Source organism: Chionomys nivalis, chromosome 7 (genome assembly GCF_950005125.1).
Source record: "Chionomys nivalis chromosome 7, mChiNiv1.1, whole genome shotgun sequence".
Classification (NCBI taxonomy): domain Eukaryota; kingdom Metazoa; phylum Chordata; class Mammalia; order Rodentia; family Cricetidae; genus Chionomys; species Chionomys nivalis.
Window position 1 is genome coordinate 89,233,509 of NC_080092.1, and position 23,366 is coordinate 89,256,874.

Consider the following 23,366-nt stretch of genomic DNA (forward strand, 5'->3'; position numbering starts at 1 on the left):
TCTCATCTATTCTTAATTTAATTAAATGACTATTTGTTATTCTAATTATTAAGATTGGAGGAATCATTATAAAACACAGAACAAAAAGCAAGAGACTATTTTCAAAGGCAATTTATATGTTGTTATCTATTGATATGCAAATGTATATATCCTTATGAAAGGTTAAAACAAGCAACAAAACATTCCATGTATTTTCAGGAGGAAAAAAGACTTTTCTAGCACACACTAGGAGAACTGGAGTTTTATGTGAAGTCCTACACACTTCTCTGAGGTGATTTTAAGTTGGCATTTTCAGAGAGAGACGGAATAAAAAGGGGGACACTTACCACCTCAGCCTTCTGTCATCATCACCCACTTCCAAACAGAAGTATCTTTGTGCTGCCACCTGGAGTGGTTGAGTAAGGAGCAGGGTCAGCAGGCCAGCTAGTGATGGTGTTCCTCAGCTAGTGATGGTGTTCCTCAGCTAGTGATGGTGTTCCTCAGCTAGTGATGGTGTTCCTCAGCTAGTGATGGTGTTCCTCAGTGCAAAATGAGGGAATCATAGTGTTTTGGTATCTGTCAGAGAATTACTGCAAAGATTAAATCAAATAATCTGTGGAAGGTGCCTTGTGCAAGCTAAATACTCAAAATTTTAAGTTTGCATTTAGCAAGTAGAAACAGTAAAGTTTTTAAACAATGAAATAAATCTTTTTGTTGATGGTGAGGTATAGTTATCTTGATTATTACAAAAGTTTATTTTATTCTTTCAGAATTTCATACACACACACAAAATGCATTTTACTTTATCCACCCCTGTTCCCACCCTCCAGTTACTCCCAGATCTCCCCCTATAACTCCTTTCCAACTTCATGTCCTCATTTTGTTCTTTTAAAAACAAGATGATCTCAGTACTGCCTGTATGCACTTTTGTGTCGGGCCATCCACTGGAGCACAGACAACCTACCAGGAGCCACACATCCATGAAGAAAACTAAACCTCTCTGCCCCAGCAGCCTTCAGCTACCAAGGCAGTTCAGCTTCTGCACTGGAATTTGGTGGCCTGGATCTTGGGCAGACCTTGTTCAAGCAGCCATAGCCACTGTGAGTGTGGGAGTGCCAAGGCCCTGTAGTGTCGAGAAGACACTGCAGGATAACAGTCCTTCCCAGCCTCTGGCTTTCACAATCTTCCCCTCTCTGATTTGGCTTCTTATTTTATATTTTTATTTTTATTTGTATGTCTGACATTTATATTTGTACACATCTGTGCCACAGTATACATGTGGAGGTCAGAGGACAATTTTTGTTTTTATTTTCTCCTCTACCTTTGCATGGGTTCTGGGGATTGAACTCAGGACATCAAGTCTGTGCAGCAGGCACTTTTCCCACCAAGCCATCTTGCTAGCCCTAGCTTTGTGCATTTTCTTATCATGGTACTAATACTTTGTTTTACTGTCACTTTGGGGTTCTCTGAGTTCCAGATAGGGAAATACTGTTTTTTTAAAATGTTCATTTTTAACTACATATTACATGGTGTATATTACCATTTATATTATGATGGTGTTTTGAGAAATGTTGCATTTATAGCTAATAGTAGAAATTAAATGTTTTCTTTTCTTTTTACCTTTCCATTTTGTATAATAAACTTTTATTTTCATAAATATTCGTATATAATTATTTTGATTATATTCTCCTATCCCATTTTAAAATTCACTTGGAACTACAAAAGACAGGGTAGCCAAAGCAACCCTAGGCACACATAAATAAACTGCAAGTGTCACTGTGCTGCTGTCAAGGTACACTGCAGAACCAGAGCAGCAGAAACAGCACGGGACCAGCGCAGAAACAGACATGTGGATCAGTGGGACAGAAGATGCAGACATAAACACGGGCAGCTACAGGGTCCAAGGAGGTTTCCTTAAGTTTTAACTAAGTATTTATCTGGTGCCATGGCAAACTAGGTTCCCTGGTCAACTGTCACTTTGCACAGTGCTGAAATTGCCACATACTTTTTATAAAGAACTTTTTGTTGTTTCCATAAACTGTTGTACTAATCAGAACAGTCAGATTCCAAACACTGCGTGCAAAGAGAAGCTATCATCAAAGGACTAAAGGAAGTTCTCACTTTGAAGGTATTTTTTAAACTGGATAAATTTTTGTTGAGAATATTTGTTTCATTTTGTTTTCCTACTTTTATGATATACAGGGACCATTTATTTATAAAAATCTGGGCCTTTTGGGGGTAGGGAATCAATTAGGCCCATCAGTATACATAAAACTGGTATACCAAAGGGCCATACCCATAGTGTGTAGTTGAGTGGGACATTAGTGAACCAGGAACAGAAATACTCCATCTTAAGCCAGGAGTGTTGTTCATGTCTGTAATGCAAAGTCCTTAGAAGGCAGAGGCAGGAAAATTAGGAGTTCAAGACCAGCCTTGGCTACATCATAAGTTCAAGTTTAGTCTAGGCTACATGTAGCCCTGTACAAAGAAAAAAAGAGGAATTATATTTCAGTCTTATATTGACAGTGAGTAGGTAGTCTATACCTGAAAAATTCAGAGATATTAGCTAGTTCTCACAAGGATTTGCTGCCTACATTCCCATCATCAGAATAATCAGGAGGGATTGAGAAAAGTCTGTTCAAAGTTGTCTAGAGATGCTAGTGTTTCCTTTGTCTACCAGAATGACATGATGGGTAAACAGCCACTTTGTTCCCATGGATAACATGCCAATAATTGGAGCTTACATTTTTTAGGAGCACAGAAGTTGAGTAGAACACTATGAACCAGAACATTCAGAAGTTGTGGAGATTAGAACGTGACTACAGGACTTAGCTGCTTGACCTGTCATCTCTCAACTAGAAAGTAGTCATGTTTGATGTGTAATGTCATGACTAAGAAAAATGTAAATGGATTTAATCTGGTGAAAGACAGAGAATGTAAAGCATACTAGACAAAGAATAAGACTAGAAATAAGAGCAAAACACGTGAAACTTGGAACCTGAATCAACCTGACAGCATTTCATAAGCAGAAGAAAGCAACTCAGGAGAGACTACGCATGAGGAATATGAAAGGTATAAAGAGAAATGAAAGAACAGGAAAATTTAAATAAAGTTATGTTGGCAATATTGTAAGAAGAAAGATAGCCTGGGTTCTCTAAGGCCTGGAACAGAAGAGCCGCATTCACTGAAAAACTTGTAGTACTTGTCAAAGATTTGACAGAGATTTAGAAGGTAACAAGCCTGATCAAAATAAAAAGGCATGTGGACACGAGGGGTAAAGTAAAGAACCCAAGGAACATTGGAGACAAAGAGCAGACCCGGAAAGCAGGCAGAGATGAAGCGAAGTCCTTCAAAGGACTAACTACTGGCATTTCAGCCCCACCCAGAAAGAGGTATTCAGACCAGTAAACGCTGCAAGGGTTGGTGCCAAACCCTTTGGAGGACAGCAAAGTGTTCTCACTGTGAGAGCCAAAGAGTGAGGGACCAGGATGGGGAATGCAGCTCGTGACTGCCAGGTGAGGGAGGACAGGAAAGATGATGGAGGGAACAGATGGATTTGTTTAGACTAAAAGACAAAATGGAGAAAATGTGGAATGACAAATAACACAAAAATATTTTTTAAAGGTCAACATTTAATTATATGGAAACTAATTAAACTAAATGCTATATTTAAAAGAGAAATATTAGTATGATTTTTAAAAAAGGTGAAATCAAAATGCTGTTTATAATATATATCCATCTAAATTTTTAATTGAAAATGCAGAAAGCTCTAAAGTAAAATACTAAATAAAATATACAAAACAATACCCTCCCATCTAAAGAACTGCTGTTCTTGTTATTAACCCTAGGCAAAAGTGACTTTATGGCAGAACTCATGCTGAAGGTAAGGAGGGCATTTATTCAATAATAAGAACATAGGAAGGATCATTGATAACGGAAAAGCCAGTGAACAAGAGATGTCCCTTATAATCTCAAAATATATAAATGGAAACTTAGCAAAGAGGAATAGACAAGTTTGTCAGTACAATGAGATTTTCATGTGCTTCATAGGCTGATGGCTTACACTTCCATCTGTCAGCAGCTGATAGACTCCAGCAGTATCAATATTTCATCCAATGGACATTTATAGAATATAGCACTCGACATACATAAAAAGTTTAGACCAACTTCTTAGCTGTCTTTTAGAGTTTTAAAAACTTGACAGCATAGCTTACCATCAAACAATCTTAATTTTTAGTAGTGGAAGATATGGTACATTCTGTTCTCCTAACCCCAATGTGGCCAATGCCCTTATGAAACAGAGAAACATAGAGGCACAGATATCCAGAGAGAGAAGAACCCTGGCAAGGTGGAAAAGAGGTTGGACTGCTGTGTCTAAACACCAGGGAATACCAAGTGTGAATGGCAGATTCCAGCATCTAAGAAAGATGAGTGGAATGGGCTCTTCAGAGCCCCAGAAGGAACCAATTCAGACAGCACTTAGTATGGAGATTTCTATGCTCCAGAACTGTTGAAGGGAGACTGCTTTATTAGTTCCCGGCTATTCAGCCCCAAAATAATCACACAGAAACCATATTATTTAAATCATTGCTTAGCCCCTTAGTTCTAGCTTCTTATTTGCTAACTCTTACATCTTAATTTAACCCATCTCCATTAATCTGTGCATCACCACGAGGTCATTGCCTACCAGCAAAGTTTGAGCAGGCCTGTCTCCGGCAGTGGCTCCATGGCTACTTCTCACTCTGCCTCCTTTCTCCCAGCATTCAGTTTAGTTTTCCCCACCTATCTCTGTTTCCCTATAGCTTGCTATAGGTCCAATGCAGTTCCTTTATTAACCAATGGTATTCACAGCATACAGAGGGGAATCCCACATCACAGAACTGTAAAAGAACATATTTTTCTTATATTTTAATGATTTATTTTATGTGTATGAATGTTTTGCATGTATGTATGTATGTATGTATGCACACTGTGTTTCGGCCTGCTACCCACAGAGGTCGGAAAAGTACAAGGGATCCCCCTTAAAACAACAGCTATGAATGGTGGTGAGCTGCCACATGGGTTCTGGGAACCAAACCTCGGTGTTTTGCAAGAGCAGCAATGTGTTCTTAAGTGTTCAGAGGGCTGCTGAGCCCTCTCCCAAGCTTCACATTAATGTTCTTTTAAACCACTCCATTTGGGGTACTTAATAAAGAGCTCTAATAAGAGCAGCTTTAGGAAACATAGTCCATGAATTTTAGAGCTAAGAAGCATACATCTAAATGATTCACATGTCAAAAGAAAGAATAAAGGAAGTTAAATGTGTATTGGACTAAGTGATAATAAAAACATCATATATCTAAAATAAACAAATGGAACACAACTTCAAGTTTATAAATCAGAAAAGAAGGGATAAAAATGAGTTATATATCCAAAAAATAAAATACTAGAAGAAGGAATACAAAAGAAACTAAGAAAATAGGACATAGTAAAATCAAAGCCAAAACCAACAATACATAAACAAAAACACAAAGACATTAGATAAATGCCAAGAACTTGATGTTGAATATTTGAAGACCAGTTTGAGAAGAACACTCATTCCACCAACATAGGTATTATGAACAAGTAAGATTAGGCAATGTGGTGGTGTTTAATAAGACAGTGTGTAGGAAAATGTTTATCTCCACATGGTGTTCACCTCTGAGGGTGAGAAGGAACAGCATGGGATTGAAGGACACAGAGCAAAAATGATCCTGGGTGGGGACATGAAGAGCAAGTGAACTTTAAGATGTGTACTTACTGACCTTGTGTGGTTGTTCCTCTCTGACTTCTCCATTCATGTCTGTCTGTTTCTCCTAGATTATTGCTGACATGGAGGCCCAGGTCCATAAGTTGAGGGAAGAGCTGATTAATGTGAACTCTCAGCGGAAACAGCAGCTGGTAGAACTTGGTCTTCTTCGAGAAGAAGAAAAACAAAGGGCTGCGAGGGACCATGAGACCGCCGTCAACAAACTGAAGGCTGAATCAGAGAGGGTGAGAATGGAGCTGAAAAAGACGCATGCTGCAGAGACCGAGATGACCCTGGAGAAGGTGAGGAGCTGTTTGGAAGGCCTCTGCTTAGACTGTAGAGTGCAGACTTAAAACCCACTCTGAGGTTTAGTCTCTGGAAGGTGTTAGACAGGGATCTGCTCTTCAGAGTTAGATGAGCAGTTTGGACATCTTGCTCTGTCTCATGCACTGCTAAAATGCTCTAAGGAAGTTAGGAAATGCCTGACTTCCCCTTGACTGTGTGGAAGGGGCTCTCTCGTCACAGTGAAACACCTGACAGGACAGTATCATTGCATTGTCACGAACCACGTAGCGTGGGAATGCCTGGGCTGTAGTCCTGGATTTTTCTTAGGTTTAGAATGAGTTATACATTTTCCCTAGGTTGTCTGATAGTTATTTTTAGTCTTTATAATTTCTCTTTAATAACACTAACAAAAAAGACGGTGTATTTTCCTAGGTTGATATTTTAGCAGAAATAAGTTTATTTATAATATTATATTTTTGAGTAAATATCAATATTTTATTTACACATTTTGGCTTGTATTACATTCAAATTACAATCTAGAATATTCTTTCTAAGAGCTTAAATATTTAATCAGGTGCTGAAAGAGAATTGCTGTTCATCATAGCAGCTGTAAGTTGTTCTTGGAACTCTTTAGTTAATGCCAGTCTGGATCTTTGGAATAGAACTTGGGAAGGGAAATTTAAGAATCATGTAATTCTGTTCAACTTTGGATTCTCTTTTTCTTTTCCTTTTCAAGTAATGTTGAGCCCCGAAAGACTACATACAATCACTCTACATATTATTGCACAGATTTTACAGTGTGAGCTTAGGGCATGGCCTTAGTGCCTAATTCACACTGAAGTTAGATTTTTAACGTACTTTGCCCTTGACAGGGAAGCTCTGTACTCACCATTAGTAGTAAGGGTGCTCCAAAAAGCTGAAAGTGTGCCTGGCCTCAGAAAACCAGTGTGGATACTAGTGTGGCTGCAGACAATGACCAAGGAGAATCCAGAAAGGAGCTCTCAGGGCCCCAGCCCAGGTCCTGAGGTTGTCATGATATGACACATGACTGTGTCTATGCGTAGAGGAGGTATCCATGCGTGAACAGAGCAATGACATTATCTGACTCGACACTGTAAAGTGGGATCTCTCCATGAAGAAAATGGACTAGCTGGAGGGCTGAAGAGGAAGGGGGACCAGTCATGAAGGACTGTGATAATGAAACAGACCATAAGGGCCGTGGGCCTTGGCAGTATAGTAGCAGTTGTGGTATTCTTCAAAGAAAAAAATCACAGGGGTGTGTTTGAAAGGTAGAGCTGGCAGGATTTACTGTTAGTTTACATGTGGGAGACAAGAGAGCAAGCCTGAGAGCAGTCACGGTGATGCCAGGAGACAGATGGCGTTACTCTATGCTACAAAGAAGGCTATGAGAGCAAGAGGTGAGGCTGCGCAGCACACATTCAGGCTAAGGTGCCTTGTAAACATATAAGTGGGATGTTGTTGAGCCTGCCATCCAAGCAGTACAACATAGCAATGCTCTAATACTGTTGCAAGCAGGGCCTTGAGAATTAGGAAGCATCCTCACACAGATAGCAACCTGCTGATGCAGCAGGTGGTAGAGAGGATGCAGGACTGTGACTTAGAGCAAGAAAAAAGGGCATCAGATATTATCCTCAAAAAGATCATTTTAGAAGATAATGAAATAATAAACTGCAAGACAAAAACATGTAGATGTATGACTATAAGTACTATAAGAGAACATGCAAAATTAAAGGAAATAATTTTCCCTTGAGAGTGAGTAAAATTAGCAAGAGTCAATGCCATTTAAATTAGGTGTAAAGTGAATGGAGCACTTTTTGACTGGTAGATATGGAGCATGGCATTCCAACTCACAGATGCTGAGGAATTAGCTGTCTAGAAGTGGGAACTGTAATCTGAGACTGCTTGTTGGTTTCCCAGCCACCCAGGCCCGAATAATTCCACAGAACTATATTAATTACAACACTGCTTGACCCATGCTCTGGCATATTTCTAGCTAGCTCTAACATCTTAAATTAATCCATTTCTATTAATCTATATAGCACCACAAGGTTATGGTCTACCAGTAAGGTTCTGGCATCTTTCATTGTTTGGCAGCTACATGGTGTCTTTCTGACTCTGCCTACTTTTTCTAAATATCTCTTTTCTTATTTCCCTCTTGGCTTTATTCTGCCCTGCCATAGGCCAAAGTAGCTTCTTTATTACCCAATGGTAATAAAACATATTCACAGCATACAGTAGGGAATCCGACTTCAGGGTATCATGCGGAGACTCATTCTGTCAGCATCCTTTTGATGGCATAGCCGTAGAAGGGTTGATGGAACAGGTCTAGTCTAGGAGACAGACTCTTGAGGGCTTGGTGGCAAAGTATCTCAGTGGCAACAAAGCAAAAAGGGCATGCTTTAGGATCATTGCAGAGAGGACACTGTGAGTCTCGTGAAAGTCACACTTACCTGTTAATCATTTGCAAACATCGTCTTAGGGCTGAGGAAGAAGCTTATGAATTCAGCTCACAATGTACTGAGTTGAGAGTGCTGCCTGAACATGCTGTTTGGTTTTCATTTGCTATTGAAAAGATATTTCTGGATATTGGAGGAAAAGGTGGGCCTGGGGAAAACAGGTGTAGAAGTTGCCCACAGAGAATGCCTGGCTTCTAGCTTTAGACTGAGACTGCTGAAGATGAGGAGGAGGAAGGAAGGAGAGGCAGACAAACAGACAATGAGGTAGGGCCACAAACATCTGAGGTTGGGAGGTTACAGTCACAGAGGTTATCGAGGTAGAAGAACTATGTACAGAATTTATTTTCATGAAACACAAAAAGAGTCTTTGGAAAGTGGGACTGTCAAGAATGTGACAGAAAGTCAAGAAGGATGAGGGTTGAGGAAAGGCCACTGGATCTGAAGCTGAGACGTCGCTATGATCTTGGACAGCATACTGAAATGATAGTGTAGACACAAACCACATTTGCCAAAGCTGAGTGAGGCCATGCAGATGTGGGAGCCCTCTGCTGACTGGGAACTCTGATAGCCAGGTCAGCAAGAGTCAACACCTCTCGGGCATTTTGAAACAGGAGAAAAGGAACTGTGAGAGGTAGTCCAGCTGAAGCCTGGCCGAGGATGACTGGTGGCATGCCTGCTGGCTGCATATGGGTGTACAGCTGAGGGCAACCCCCCCCCAGCCCTTGAGAAATGTGGGGTATCAGTCTCTTCCTTGAATATGCCAACCATTCCTGCTTCCAGGTCCTGATACCTACTACCTTCTTCTCATAATGTTCTATAGTGTCCTGCTGCCTTCCTCGGAGGATCCTTCTCCTTGCTCTTCATCTACAGACTGACTGACTTAACCACCTCTTTCAGGATGCCTTTCTAGCTCCTCTCACAGTATAAAACCATGCTTGTATTTGTGCTACTTGTTTATTCTCTAGCCCTCCCACCCACTAGAGTGTGAGTCCCACAAGCAGAGAGCCTCATCTGCAGTTCAGTTCTGTAGCACTGATGCTAGAGAAGCCTGGTGCATGGAGATGCTCGCCTCTAGTGCATATTGTGTGCGGGACAGGATACAGGCCTGCTATCCAGGAAAGAGACAGAAAGAAGGTTGGTAAAGATAAAAAAAAAATCTGTGATAGACCTTGAAAGAAACTTATAGGTAAATATTTACCAGCTGATCTTGATGCAGAATCATACAGTCGGCTTGAGTCGGGAGTTTCAAGCAGTGTGAAAGTAGGGTCCATGGACATACAGGGGGATGTGGGGCTGTGCTCCTGTCCAAAGGAGGGAGTGCGAGAGTGTGAGTGTGGAAGAACAGGGTTCCTAAAATCGACTAAGAAGGTAAGTTGTACAAAAGACAGACGTGAGCACAATTGTTTTGGGCAACATGGGAGAAAGGCACTGAAGAGATTAACCAGAATGCAGGGAAATGTGGGTAAAGAAAAGAGCCGTCTGGAGAAATGGAAGAGAGCAGTACATAGGCTGGTGGGACTGTTTGGCTTCTGATAGAGTATATCAACCTCAAAGTCTATGTGATAAAATCCAAGTACTAGGTTCTTGATACTTAGTTATTTGTGTTTCATATTGATGAGTGTTTTACTTAACTAGTACAAACAAGAGTTTAACAATTTCAGCTGCAGAAAATGCCTGGACTAAGTCAAAAGCATGCCTTGTGAATATTATTTTTTTAAAGCTCCAGGATCAAATAAAAGTGCTTTGCACAAAAGACATTCATTAAATGTTATGTGAGTGAATCAAAGAGTTCAGTATATCCCTAGTGTATGACAGTGTGGATAAATAAATTATTGTATGTCATCCAAATTTGATTTTATGAATACTTTGAATAGGGCAAAATTTATCTTTGTATTCAAATATTCATTTGTGTCTCATATAATTTCTTCCATATTAAATAAGTTAAACATAAAGCTTATTTTTAGATATAATTTTGATTTTTCTCTACAAATAGGCACTTTAGTTCCTTCTATGAAAATTTAAATCAGTACCAATAAGCTGAAATTTAGTTGCTAATAATTATGCAAAATTGCTAAATTCTTCTCATCTGAGTAGACAGCTTAATATAATACTAGGAAGATGATGCAGTGGTAAGAGCACTTGCACAAATGTGAGGACCTGAGTTCAAATCCTCAGCATCTCCCTGAAAACAATGGTACAGTTGTGCATACTTATAATTCCACGGTTATAGAGTAGAGACGAATAATGAGCTGGGCCTCATTGGCTAAGCTGCCAAACCATAAAAGGTTCAGTGAGAGGCACTGTCTGAAGGGGGTTAGACAGACTTCCAAAACAAGATAGCCCATGTTGTCCTCTTACCTAAGCACTTGCACATAGCATGCACCCCCCCACACACAATACATGTATATACCATATACAATATAATATGTTAAAATATCTGCTAGCAGCTCAGGATCTAGTCAGGAACAAGGTCTTATTATTGAGTGTAAACTTAGCTTCAAAGAGAAGATGATAACACTAGAATAAGAAGCGATCTAAGTAGAGCCTTCCATATAGGCCTGGGACCCTTCAGTAGCACAAAGTTATGGTTAGAAAAGTCCTAAATCGGATCCTACCTGACTGGCTGTCAGCAGTGATTTAGACCAAGATGACATCTTCAGTGAGCTTGAGTTCTGGAAAACATGAAGCACCTCCACAAGGTCACGTCCTTGAAGCAGAGAATCCAAGAGAACAGGAGTGGCCTGTGCAAAGTGAAGGCTGCCTGTGCACTGTTAAAGTCCCCTCAAACAGAGCTGAAATAAAGTGCATGGCGTTTGGAGCTGCAAAAGGTTAAAGAGCATTGCTCTGTGCTGATAGTGGGTAATTTTCATGTCTGTTAGAAAAACAAACTGTGGAGCTACTTAGAAGCAATCATTCTTTAAATAAAGGATGTTTAGAAAATATGAAAAATAATCGTTGAAACCTCCTGGGAATGCTGCCTTCAAATATAACCAGCGAGAACAGCTTAACATCTGTGCAAGTTACCAGTTTCTGATTAGCTGCCCGAGAGCACGTTAGGTAGCTTGTCTCTGCCTTTTCTTCAAGTTATGCTAAAGATACTTCAGTGTTGTTTGGAATTCTGTAAAACTATGGTTTCATTGTTTTGTGCTATTTTAGTTGTAAACACAGCATAATTTATTGTGTTATTTTATTATGAGATATTTGGGCTTTAAAATTTTTAATATGACTATTAGCTTATTTCTTTATGAATTTTTATCAACTCTTCCTATTTTCCTTTCTCTTCAATTAAATTCCCATGGAAGTGTGAGGTCCAGCTGCATTTCTGATAGCACAGACCATCTTATGTTTCCCCATAGGGACGTTTGCTGTTCCTTCATATGCCTTGGGCATTTCTTACATTCTTCTTAATTTTTGGTATTGTTCTGAAAATTAGTTATTATCAAGAAATTGGATATTTATACTAGATTTGTGATGTACATTGTTCATTTTCTGTAACTTGTCTGTTGGTATTCTTTGCCGTCTCTCTTCCCTTAGGGTTCTGTTTCCTTTGTGAACCTATATGAACCCCTTTTACTTTTAGTGATAAAATCTAACTATTATGGCAAATACTCTTGGGACGCACATTTTGGCTTTTTGGTCACAAATGCTCTTATCTGTGTTCCGTCTAGTGTGCCTGTCTTGCCCTTTGAGGAACTGTTTTGAACTTAATGTTTTGATATTCTAAAATATATGGGCAAATAATTTTCTGCGGTATACAAAGTAAAAAGCTTTTATGAATTTAACATACATTTGCCAGCTTAGGTTCCCAGTCCATAATTTTAAGTGATATCTGAAGAATTATTCTGGAAATCTGCCAGCCTAAAGTCATTAAAAGACTCTGAGCAACAATTCAACATCTTTTTCAAATTTAAGAAATGCTGCATATGGCATAATTACCCAAAGCTAAGCTCATAGAGACTCCTCAGACCTCTGAAATTTATAATTAAAGGATTAATATTAACTTATGAAGACATTGTAATTTTTTGCTTTAAAGGGACTTCTAATTTCAATTCTCTTATTCCTTTGATCTTTTCCCTGACTGTTTCCTTTGATTAAAAAATATGGAGCTTAATATCCTTAAATTTTAAATTAAATATTGAGATTTATATAAATTGATTGACAAGTAACATCCAGTCTAATCTATATTATATCCTCCAAATTATGAATTTAAAGTTGTTATTTTCCTGTGGGTCTGTGAACTGTAGACAACTTTATTGGGCTAATGGGTACCTCTTAGTATAACAAGAATTTGAAAAAGAAAAATTACACAATACCAACTTAGAAAGCCTAAGATGATGCTGAGCTTGGATAAAATGAGTGAGACTTGGATTTGTGTGTATGTGTATGTGTGTGTACAAATGTGTGTGTGTGTACAAATGTGTGTGTGTGTACTCGTGTGGGGCCACATGTATGAGTGCTTATATACATGTATGTAACTGCATTTAGAATTCAGACATTGATGTCTGGTGACTTCTAGATTGCTCTCCACCTTGTATCTTGAGATGGCCTCTATCACCACACCCAGAGCTCTCAGCTTTGTCTAGTCCAGCTATTTTCTTTGCTCTAGAGATCCCCTGTCTCCTCTTCCTGCATGCTGGGATTACAGGCAAGCATCATCCCTACCAGCTTTTTCCAGCTCCTAGGGATCCAAATTCAGGTCTTTATGTTTGTGAGGTAAATGCATTACCCGTGGAGGTTTAGAATTCTGGTGTGTAAATGACCTTCATGGTAAACATCCTCTGTGTGGTGAAGGGGCTATTTTGTCTTACTAAAAGGTAAGATTTTTTTTACAGGATACCAAATCAAATATTTCAACTAAATTAGCTTATTATTTCCTCTGTAACAAGAGATGATATATTCTTCTTGGAATCTTATTTCCTCTTCTTTTTAAAGCAATGGCCCTCACCCTCTCCTACTTTATCCGGGATCTGTGAAGCACTTGTCCCATAGGACGTCCCCTAAGTCAATACTGAAATCACATCTAGGGTGTTTATTTATTAAACTGAAAGAGGAGGGTCTTTCATTTATGCTTGTATACAAATGATAAACATACTGAGAAGAAATCGGGGGAACAATACCTCTCACCACCGCCTCAAAAAAAGTATCTTGGAATAACTCTAACCATCCAAGCAAATGACCTATACACTAAAAAGTTTACAACACTGAATGAGACATCAGAAGATGGAAGGATCTCCCATGTTCATGGATGCCATGTTCATGGATGCCATGTTCATGGATGTCCATGGAGTGACACTATGTAAATGGCCATCCTACCAGAAGCAGTCTACACATTCAATGCATCTGTCAAAGTTCCAACACAATTCCACCCAGAAACTGCCAAAAATAGTTAATTTTACATGGAAACACACACACACAAACAAAACAAAAAACATGATATCTAAAATAATCATGATTAATAAAATATTGCAACTGCCAGAGGTATCGTTGTTCCAGGTTTCAAGTTGTGCCACAGAGTTATAGCCATGAAAACACCAGGACATTAGCATGAAAGCACAAGGCTGATGAAAGGAGTAGAATTAAAGATCTGAACATAACTCCATATAACCACAGACACCTGATGTTTTGTTTTCACAAAGAAACAAAAAAAAATACTCATTGGAATAAAAACGGCATCTTCAACAATTGATGCTGGTCAAACTGGATAGTTGCATGTAAAAGAATGAAAATAGATATATATCTATCACCCTGCACAAAACTCCAAATGGATCAAGAACCTTAACATAAGACCAGATATTCAGAATCTAATAGAAGCAAATGTAGAGAATATGCCTGAAAACTCATTGGCACAGGAAGAGACTTTCTAAAAAGGATACAGAGAGCACAGGCACTAAGATGAGCAATTAATAAGTGGGGCTCATCTTAGTGCCTCGTGAAGCTAGAAGTTTTATGAACAACAAAGGAAATTGTCATTTAAGCAAAGAGGCAGCCTACAAAATGGAGAAAGATCTTCACCTATTCATCATGCATCTAGCGGAGGGTTAGTACCTAGCTTATGCAAAGAGCTCTGATTGCTTGACTGTTCATGCCATGAAGGGCCTGTCTTACATGATAGGACTGCCCAGCTTGATACTCATGGGAAGTCTCAGATGGAGCTAGAACAACTGCTCCTTTCCCCAGAGCTTGCACATTCCTAGTCTGCTCTCCCTCCCTCTGCCTCTGCATGGTGGTAAAGAGCATTCATTTTCTAGCAACTCGGGATAAATCAATAGTCCCAGCTTTTTTTTGGGGGGGGGGGGGTAGACCAGAGGATCAGAAATTCAAACTCATCCTTGTCTATATAAACAAGGACCAAACAAGTCTGGCATACTTGAATCCTTATCTCAAAAAAACAAATTGTTTGAAAAAAAAATCTAGAAGTATAAGTGAATGATTGTTTAATTTTAAAATAAGCATTTGGAATTTGTGAATCAGAGAATCCTTGTCGTTCTTCAGTCCAGCTTCCTAATGTTCTAATAAAACCACTAACAATGAGAATTTTGACATTCATTAAAACTCATTTTGTCTATTTTGGATGCTCATAAATGAAATACTTAATACCTAGAATAAGTAAAAATCTCTTAGGTTTGTGTAGCACAACATTTTGGTTTTTCTTGGGAACTTAAGTTCATCTGTTATCTTCAGATTTTAGTGTTTGGATTGAAAGAGATGCTATTAAATAACAGAAATAAGCATTTGTGTCTCATACATGCAAGGTTTTTGGTGTTTGTGAATGTTTCAGCTTAGTGATATAATTGTATGTCTCTTATTCTTATGCTGTGGACCTGAAGACTACTGTCTTAGCTAGGGCTTCTATTCCTATGAAGAGACACCATGACCACAGCAACTCTCATAAAGAAAAATATTTAATTGGGGTGGCTCACTTACAGTTCAGAGGTGCAGTCCATTATCATCATGGTGGGACATGGCAGCATGCAGACATGGTGCTGGAGAAGTAGCTGAGAGTCCTACATTTTGAAGGCAACAGGAAGTGATCTGAGACAGCAGGCAGTATCTCGAGCACCTCCACAGTGACACACCTACTTCATAAGGCCACATCTCCTAATAGTGCCTCTCCCTTCGGGGGCCATTTTCTTTCAAATCGCCACAATCACCCTTCTCTTGGACCAGTAATCTATTCCTTGGCTAATATAGCATAGATAGGCAACACTTCAAAATATATACCTCTAGAAATGATCTCACTTATGAACATTTTTAAAATTCAGCAGACAAAATTTACATTTTTTAGAACATTATATCCCACAGTCTCAGGGCTGTCATTTCAGCAATGGAGAGCTGGTCTAACATCAGAAACACTGTTAGTATAATTCACTGTATTGTTGACTTTAAAGAGAAAAGTTCTGTGCGGTTCCCTCTGTATTAGAGTAAGCACAAGATTTGTTTTTTAAAAAAAAAAAAAGACCCTAAAATACAGTTACAAAGTAAAAGGCGAGTTCTATTTCTCTCTCAGGTAACAATCTGGAGCGGTTAGGAAGACTGCTGTGGGAACTGTTGGAGAAGGTCACTGAAGAACCTAGCGTCTTGTTATAGCCCACTCTCAGTGTAACCGTTCCATCCAGGTGGTAAAGGTCGCTGCCTCAGTGGTAGTGAGGAAAAGGAGTGGAAAAGTGAGGAAACGGGTCATTCCTTTGGAGATCCCTACATAGTTCTCATACGCCACTGAAGGAGCGCAGTGGGGAAAGCACGGTCCTGTTGGCTTGCACACTGCTAAAAGGAAGAAAGTATCATTGGGAAGAGAGAGGAGGGAACGGGAGGGTTCCAAAGGGAGGAAATGAAGGCAGCAGCTCACAAGCAATGACACACTCTGCACACTCCATGCCTTTGTTGTATGCAGTCCTGGTCAGTTAGGACAAAGCAGTGAACAAAACAGATACTCATGTCAGAATTCAACCTAACATGAAGGTTGGCTGTATGCTCTGATCTGTATTTAGATAGGGAACATATAAACCATTTAAATGGCACAGCCAGATGTCACTTCACTGAGGTACAGTTGCTGCAGGCCATGGCAGTGTTTGGATGAAGGGATCACTAGTACCTGAGCAGTCAGTGTGAAGACTCCAAGGCAAAAAGCAAAACTGCTATGGCTAAGGAGCAGCTTGGAAGACGTGTGTTGTGCAAGTAGAGAGGAGTAATTGAGAGGAGATGCTACCAGAGTCCCAGAGCTCCAATCACATGGTGCCTTCTGTGTGACATAAGGACAATAAAGGAAGACATGAGAACCTTTCTCCTTGAAGGGAAAGCCTAGCTGTCAAAGAGCAAAGTAGAAAGTCAGCTAAGAAGCTACCTTGGGTGTCCGGGTAACTGTAACTGGCTGAGACCAGAGTGTGATGGGGGTGTTTTGAAGTTAATTATGGTGTAGTGAAGGACATGGAATGGAAAAGTAACCCACAGAGAGACCCACACACATCAAAATGTGGAAGCGTGAAGCTTATAGTATGGTTGGATGACCCTGTGTGTGGTTTTTGAATTGTATTTTCTGTATTTCTAAATGTTCTGTATTATAAGTACTTAGTAAGCTGAACAGGGATATTTAGAAGCCACTGTCTGTCTATTCATATTGTTCCCTGTCTCTAAGCACTAGGGTAGCATCTGACTTTCCACCCCAGAAGATCAAAATCATGACGAGAGTGAACTGGCCCTTACGTTCTAACATCTCATCAGCTATTATCTGAAAACAAGCAATGTGATTGTGATGTCACAGTCCCTTATCCTTCCCTGGGAGATGAGGGGTTCCTCCATGGTAGATCCCATGGGCCCAAGTCACCTGTCAGGGCAGAGAGGCATCAAAAATTGGCACCGTGGCTTTGCCTGTCCTGTAGCCTGCATATGGAGTTCTTGTCACCTCTGGGATCATAGTGGGGCTGCAGGAGATGTGGGCCTCTCTGAACTTAGACCTCCCATCACCCAAGGAAAGACAGGTCCTGGAACTAATAGGGGTAAAAGAAAAGAAGTATAATGCCCCAACAGGTGAGCAGGCTGCCAGTATGAGACCCCTGAGGGACATCGGACCATCTATCCCCAGAGAGAAAAAGGTAAGAATGAGACGCAGAGACATACCTCTATGTCCGAGTTGGAGACTAAAATACAAAACAAAACCTAATTCTCATTATACCCTAAATTTAGACTGGCGATGTGAACACAACCCTTTCCATCAAGGAGATTAATTTTAGTGGGAGAGGGGACTTGGCATTGGAAACAGCTATCATTACATTTAGCTGACATTAAGGTCACCATCTAACGTTACTAGACTGGACGGCTTTGGAAATATCTAGGAGAGGGGGGTCTCAAAGTCAAGGGGGAACAGGTGAAATTGACCAGAATTTTCTAGAAATAATAGACTGTGAGCAAATTTTATTTAACCATTACTTAAAATTTTACAAAGCACCATTGCCCAAAACAAAGCTGTCACAGTTTCATGGCTTTTTTTTTTGGGAAAATATTTTTATAATCCCATTTCTTCTTTCTGCTTTTCCTTATTTTAGTTAAATTCATTAATGTTAAAATATATTTAAATAAATATGACATAAAATTTACCATTTTAAGATGTTTTAATTGTATAATACAGTAACATTAAGTATACTTAAGTTGTGCAGCTGGACGTTTTTCATCTCCAGAACACTTCTAAACTCACAAAACCAAAATAGCATCTGTCAGCTAGTAACTGCACACTCATTCTCCCAGCCCTTGCGAACCGCCACTCTGATTCTATCTCTGTGTATTCGACTACACTAGGTGTCTGCTGCAGGGAATTACTTAGTAGATACCTTCTTGTGACTTTTTTATTTCACTTACTATTGGGGTACCTTAGCTGTGTCACAATTTAATTTTTGTAAGATCAAAAAAAAATATTACATTGTGTGGATATACCACATTTTGTTTATCCTGATGGACACTTAGCAATTATTAATGGTTCTGTAGTGAGCATGAGTCTACAAATGACTACTATGGTTTGGGGGTTTAGTTTGTTTTATTGTATAACCAGAAGATCTATATGATAGAACAAGCTGCAATGATAAAGATATAAAGGTGGTAATGCATTTCTTGTGGTGATAGTCATTTTTACGATATTACTTCCAGTCCACGAGCATAGGAGCACTTCTTTATTAAAAGTTTTTCATACAATATGTATGTATCCATACAGTATATTTGACCGTATTCTTTCTCTTCCCCTAACTCTTCCCAGGTCTTCCCTATATTCCTACCAATCCAATATCATGTTCTTTTTCTCTTTTACCCTCTCTCAAAAAAAAAAAAATCAAAAGGCCAACAAGACAAGAAATAACAAAAGCCCCCCCCCCCCCCACATACACATACACGAAAGCAAAAAATGCCAACACAACAAAAAATGTGGAGTCCATTTTGTGTTGGCCAACTACTCTGGCCACGAGAACTGCCCTGGACTGTGGGTGATGCACCCACTGACACTTCATTGGAGAAAACTGATTTGTCCTTTCCCAGCATCTGTAGAATGCCAAGAGCTTTTTGTTAAGAGCGGGACTGTGTGTCTGCTTCTCCTTCTCTGGGGTGGGACTTTTTCTGTCTTGTACTTGTGCAGAGTCTGTTCATGCTCTACCCGTCTCTGTGAGTCCATATGTATATTATTAGTTCTGTTGTGTCTAGAAGACACTATTTTCTCGGAATTATCTACCACCTCAACCTCTTACAATATCTGTCATATAGATCCCTGAGCCTTGAGGAGAAGGGTTTGGTTTAGATGTCCCACTTAGGGCTGAGTGCTCCAAAGTCCACTCTCTATGCACTGTCCAGTTGTGGATCTAGTGAATTCCTATCTGCTGCAAGAAGCTTCTCTGACACTTTGATCTATGGGTATAGCTATGGTATTAGGAGCCACTTTGTTCCTCCAGCAGAACAATAGTAGTAGATTTTCCCGTAGACTCATGACCTTTCTAGTCTTAGGTTCTCGTCCACTTGAGCACTTTAAGGCTCCATCTTATGTGATGGCCCTTAAATCCAACCAAAACAGTGGCTGGTTCCTCCCATAATGTTTGTGCCACTACTGCACTAGTATATCTTGAAGGCAAATTGCTTTTGTGGGTCACAGGGTTTGTATCTGGGTGATATTTGTAATTACTTTTCTCCTCTGGTAGCACATAAACCATGAGTGCTAGTCATTAGGGGTTAAGCTTCTAATTGGGCACCATCTCAATTTCTCCATGTTCAGTATCATAAGGAGGTAGTATCTTAGCAATAAGACCTTATTATCAAGTTGTGGAGGATAGCTAGTAGCCTTTACAATAGTCTGTGAGGTTGTCTGTGTGGATGTGTCTATGGAACCCAGTTAGCCAATGACTCAGTAAGATATAATCCATGCCTGGCACCTGGATGTTTTACTTGGTGGCTTAAGTTATCTAGTTGAGGCATTATGGTCCTTTTAATTATTTTTCTTGCCTTATTTCTCTAGCTAAGACTTCAAAGACTATATTGAACAGGAGTGGAGAAAATAAACCTTTAAGTCTTAGTCTTGATTTGAGAGAAAATGCTTAGAAGTTTTGTCCATTTAATAAAATGTTGATTACTGCTTTGTCATGTATAACCTTGACTGTGTTGAGTTTTTTTTTCTATCCCTGGTTTCTTCTGTGTGTGTAAAGGAATTATTGCATATATTTAGGATATCAGGTGATTTCAGACCTTGAGTTTATTAGTGTAATGTATTATATTCATTGATTCGCATATATTAAAACATCCTTGCATCACTGGAGTGAAAATTATTTGGGTATGGTGACTGAACTTTCTTATTTGTAATTGAATTATGTTTGCAAGTATTTTTCTACTTTTTAAAAAAAAATTTTAAATGTAAATTATGGAAATGGGTACGAACACATGAGTGCAGGTCTTCACAGAGGTTACAAGTGTTAGATACCCAAAGGCTGGGGTTGCAGGTGGTTGTGAGTCACCAAACATAGATGATTGAACTGAACCTCAGGTCCTCTGTAAGAGCAGTGTGTGCTCTTAGCCAGTTTGCAAGTATTTTATTTAGAATTTTTATATCCATGTACATCTAGAAGACTGTCCTAATAGTTTATTCTTTTGTGCTTTTATCCAGTTTGTGTAGCAGAATAGAACTGACTTCATGAAAAAATGGCCAGCACTACCGCCTTTCCTTTCTGTGTGAGCTTTCTAAGGTCTGGTAGGATTCAGCAGTGAACCCATCATGGGCTAGCCTGGCTTTAGTGGGAAACTTTTCTTACTGCTTCACTTGTCTATCTCCATACCCTCCTGGTAACTACAGTGGCCACATGTGTCCAGAAATGGATCTGTTTCTTCTTGAAATATGTAAGTCATCATATATCACTTTGTCACATTGATGAGATTGGTGATACTTTGGCAACAAATCTCTGAGCAGGTCTGAAAATTTCTAGATTAAGTTAATGGAGGTGAGGAGACTTAGCCTAAATGTGGGCGGTACTATTTCATAGGTCGGGGTCCTGAACTGAATAAAGAGAAAGTGTGGTTAACGCAAGTGTTCATCACACTCAACTTCTACCTCATGCCCCGCCCCCAGGACTCCACTGACTGACTATACCTTTGAGCCGTGAGCCAGCATAAGCCCTCCTTCCTTAACCTCTTTTTATCAGGAATCTTATTCCTGCAGTATGTAAAGTGACAAATATACATGTGACTATCGAAAATGACAGCAATATACATGGAAAGAAGATGGGACAAGTGATACTTTAAACTCCATGTATTTAAGTATTCTTTAAGAATTAAAACGTCAGGGGACTGGAGAGATGGCTCAGCGGTTAAGAGCATTGCCTGCTCTGCATAAGGTCCTGAGTTCAATTCCCAGCAACCACATGGTGGCTCACAGCCATCTGTAATGAGGTCTGGTGCCCTCTTCTGGCCTTCAGGCATACACAGACACAGAATATTGTATACATAATAAATAAATAAATATTTTAAAAAAAAAGAATTAAAACGTCATTGTTTCTTTGAAAAATGAAAATATTATAAAAAGATTCAATTCAAGATGGCAGCAGCCACCAGCACTTGCCGAGCCTCTCAGAGGAATATTTTTTTCTCTACCATCCAGCCAAATGTAGTAATTTCCCACATTTATAAAATTACTATGAATTTTTAAAGCATTTTTGTGATATTTGACATTCTAAGTTAATGATTCTTCTAAACATTTTTTTAATATTAGTTTATTTAAGGAGAATTCTTAAAAGTATTTGAGTCCCAAAATTGTAAGAAGTTCCTACTGTGCCTTGCTATACTTTTCTTAAAGTACTTTTCTCTTTGTTAGTTGTTTATAGTACTGGAGTATGTTTGGAACTTTATGTTCTTCTTAAAAAATCTTTGCAGTGTTGCAATGTTTTATCTACCCCCAACGCAAAAAAAAAAAATCCAAAAATTTCTAATATTCACACACATGCCACCATGCCCCACAGCTCAGACTGCAGTAATCCAGTGAGTGCATGGCCTGTAGCACTGTGCTACAATTAGCAACTCACTCCGGTGCGACGCTGTATAACTTCTTTGTGTATGTTTCAGAAGGTATGACAAATTATTATTGAGAAAAGACCTGCACTTTAATTGTGTACAGATGTGAAATTTGGCCAGCAGGACTATATTTAATATTCATCTACGGTATTTTCTTAGCGAAGAAAATACGTTTGTTTCCACTGCATGATTTTTAACAAATCAATAGACATCCTCAGAGTACTCCAAGGAAACGACCCAGGGTTATGGAAAATATCTCATAAAATGTCAGTATCTTTGAATCTGATTTGTGGTAGTTGCATATGTTACTGTTTTTCATGTTTTTGAATGAGGCATTTTAGCAGAGTTTTAAATGAGACTTTACGGATTTGTAGGTTAGGTCTATATTTCTCAAAATTGTAATTCTATATAATATGGATTAAGGTGTTTTTTCAATCCTAGCTACTTTCTTAAACTGAAGGAAATATACATGTTAGAAACTTCCTGAACACAAGAAGTAATCTGAATTTCCATGTCTAGATGATAACTAGTGGTCCATTCAGTGTTGTACCCTGTCTAGATGATAACTAGTGTTCAGTGTTGTACCCTGTCTAGATGATAACTAGTGTTCAGTGTTGTACCCTGTCTAGATGATAGCTAGTGTTCAGTGTTGTACCCTGTCTAGATGATAGCTAGTGTTCAGTGTTGTACCCTGTCTAGATGATAACTAGTGTTCAGTGTTGTACCCTGTCTAGATGATAGCTAGTGTTCAGTGTTGTACCCTGTCTAGATGATAACTAGTGTTCAGTGTTGTACCCTGTCTAGATGATAACTAGTGGTCCATTCAGTGTTGTATTGAATGCATAAGAGCAGAGAGGGGTTGTAAATAGATGGTGTGAACTTTCAGATATCTATTTTTATGGCAATGTATAGGTGACTGAGTCAACATATTTTAGCAGCATTTACTGTATACTTGGTTCAGTGCTGAGAAAGATCACAAAAGATAACTTTGTCGCTGATTACTGGGAGCTTTCTTACTCTTGTGGATATAAAACATAAAAGAACTAGAAAACTATATAATGTGCAAGAAAACTCTGTATCAGAGTAAGAGCTGGGAATCAGAGGGAACCTGTAGTGATGCAGGGTGAGTTAAGGGAGATGTGGACTTCTGTTGTGAGTGGAGCGGTGGGCTGCGTTCCCGCCCAGCTCCACATGGCTAGCTTTACCAGAAATAATTACATGGAAACTGTGTTCTTTTAAACACTGCCTGGCCCATTAGTTCCAGCCTCTTATTGGCTAGCTCTTACATATTGATCTAACCCATTTCTAATACTCTGTGTAGCACCACGAACTGGCTTACC

General features: G+C 39.2%; 1 protein-coding gene across 2 annotated transcripts in view; it reads left to right on the forward strand.

Annotated features, from left to right (window-relative positions):
• Cep112 (centrosomal protein 112) overlaps window positions 1-23,366 on the forward strand; it is a 448,529-nt gene that overhangs the window by 222,609 nt on the left and 202,554 nt on the right. For both annotated transcript variants that reach the window (XM_057774090.1, XM_057774091.1), the window contains one exon: window positions 5,818-6,048. In XM_057774090.1, the coding sequence (XP_057630073.1) occupies window positions 5,818-6,048 (231 nt within the window). The remainder of the gene's footprint in view (window positions 1-5,817; window positions 6,049-23,366) is intronic.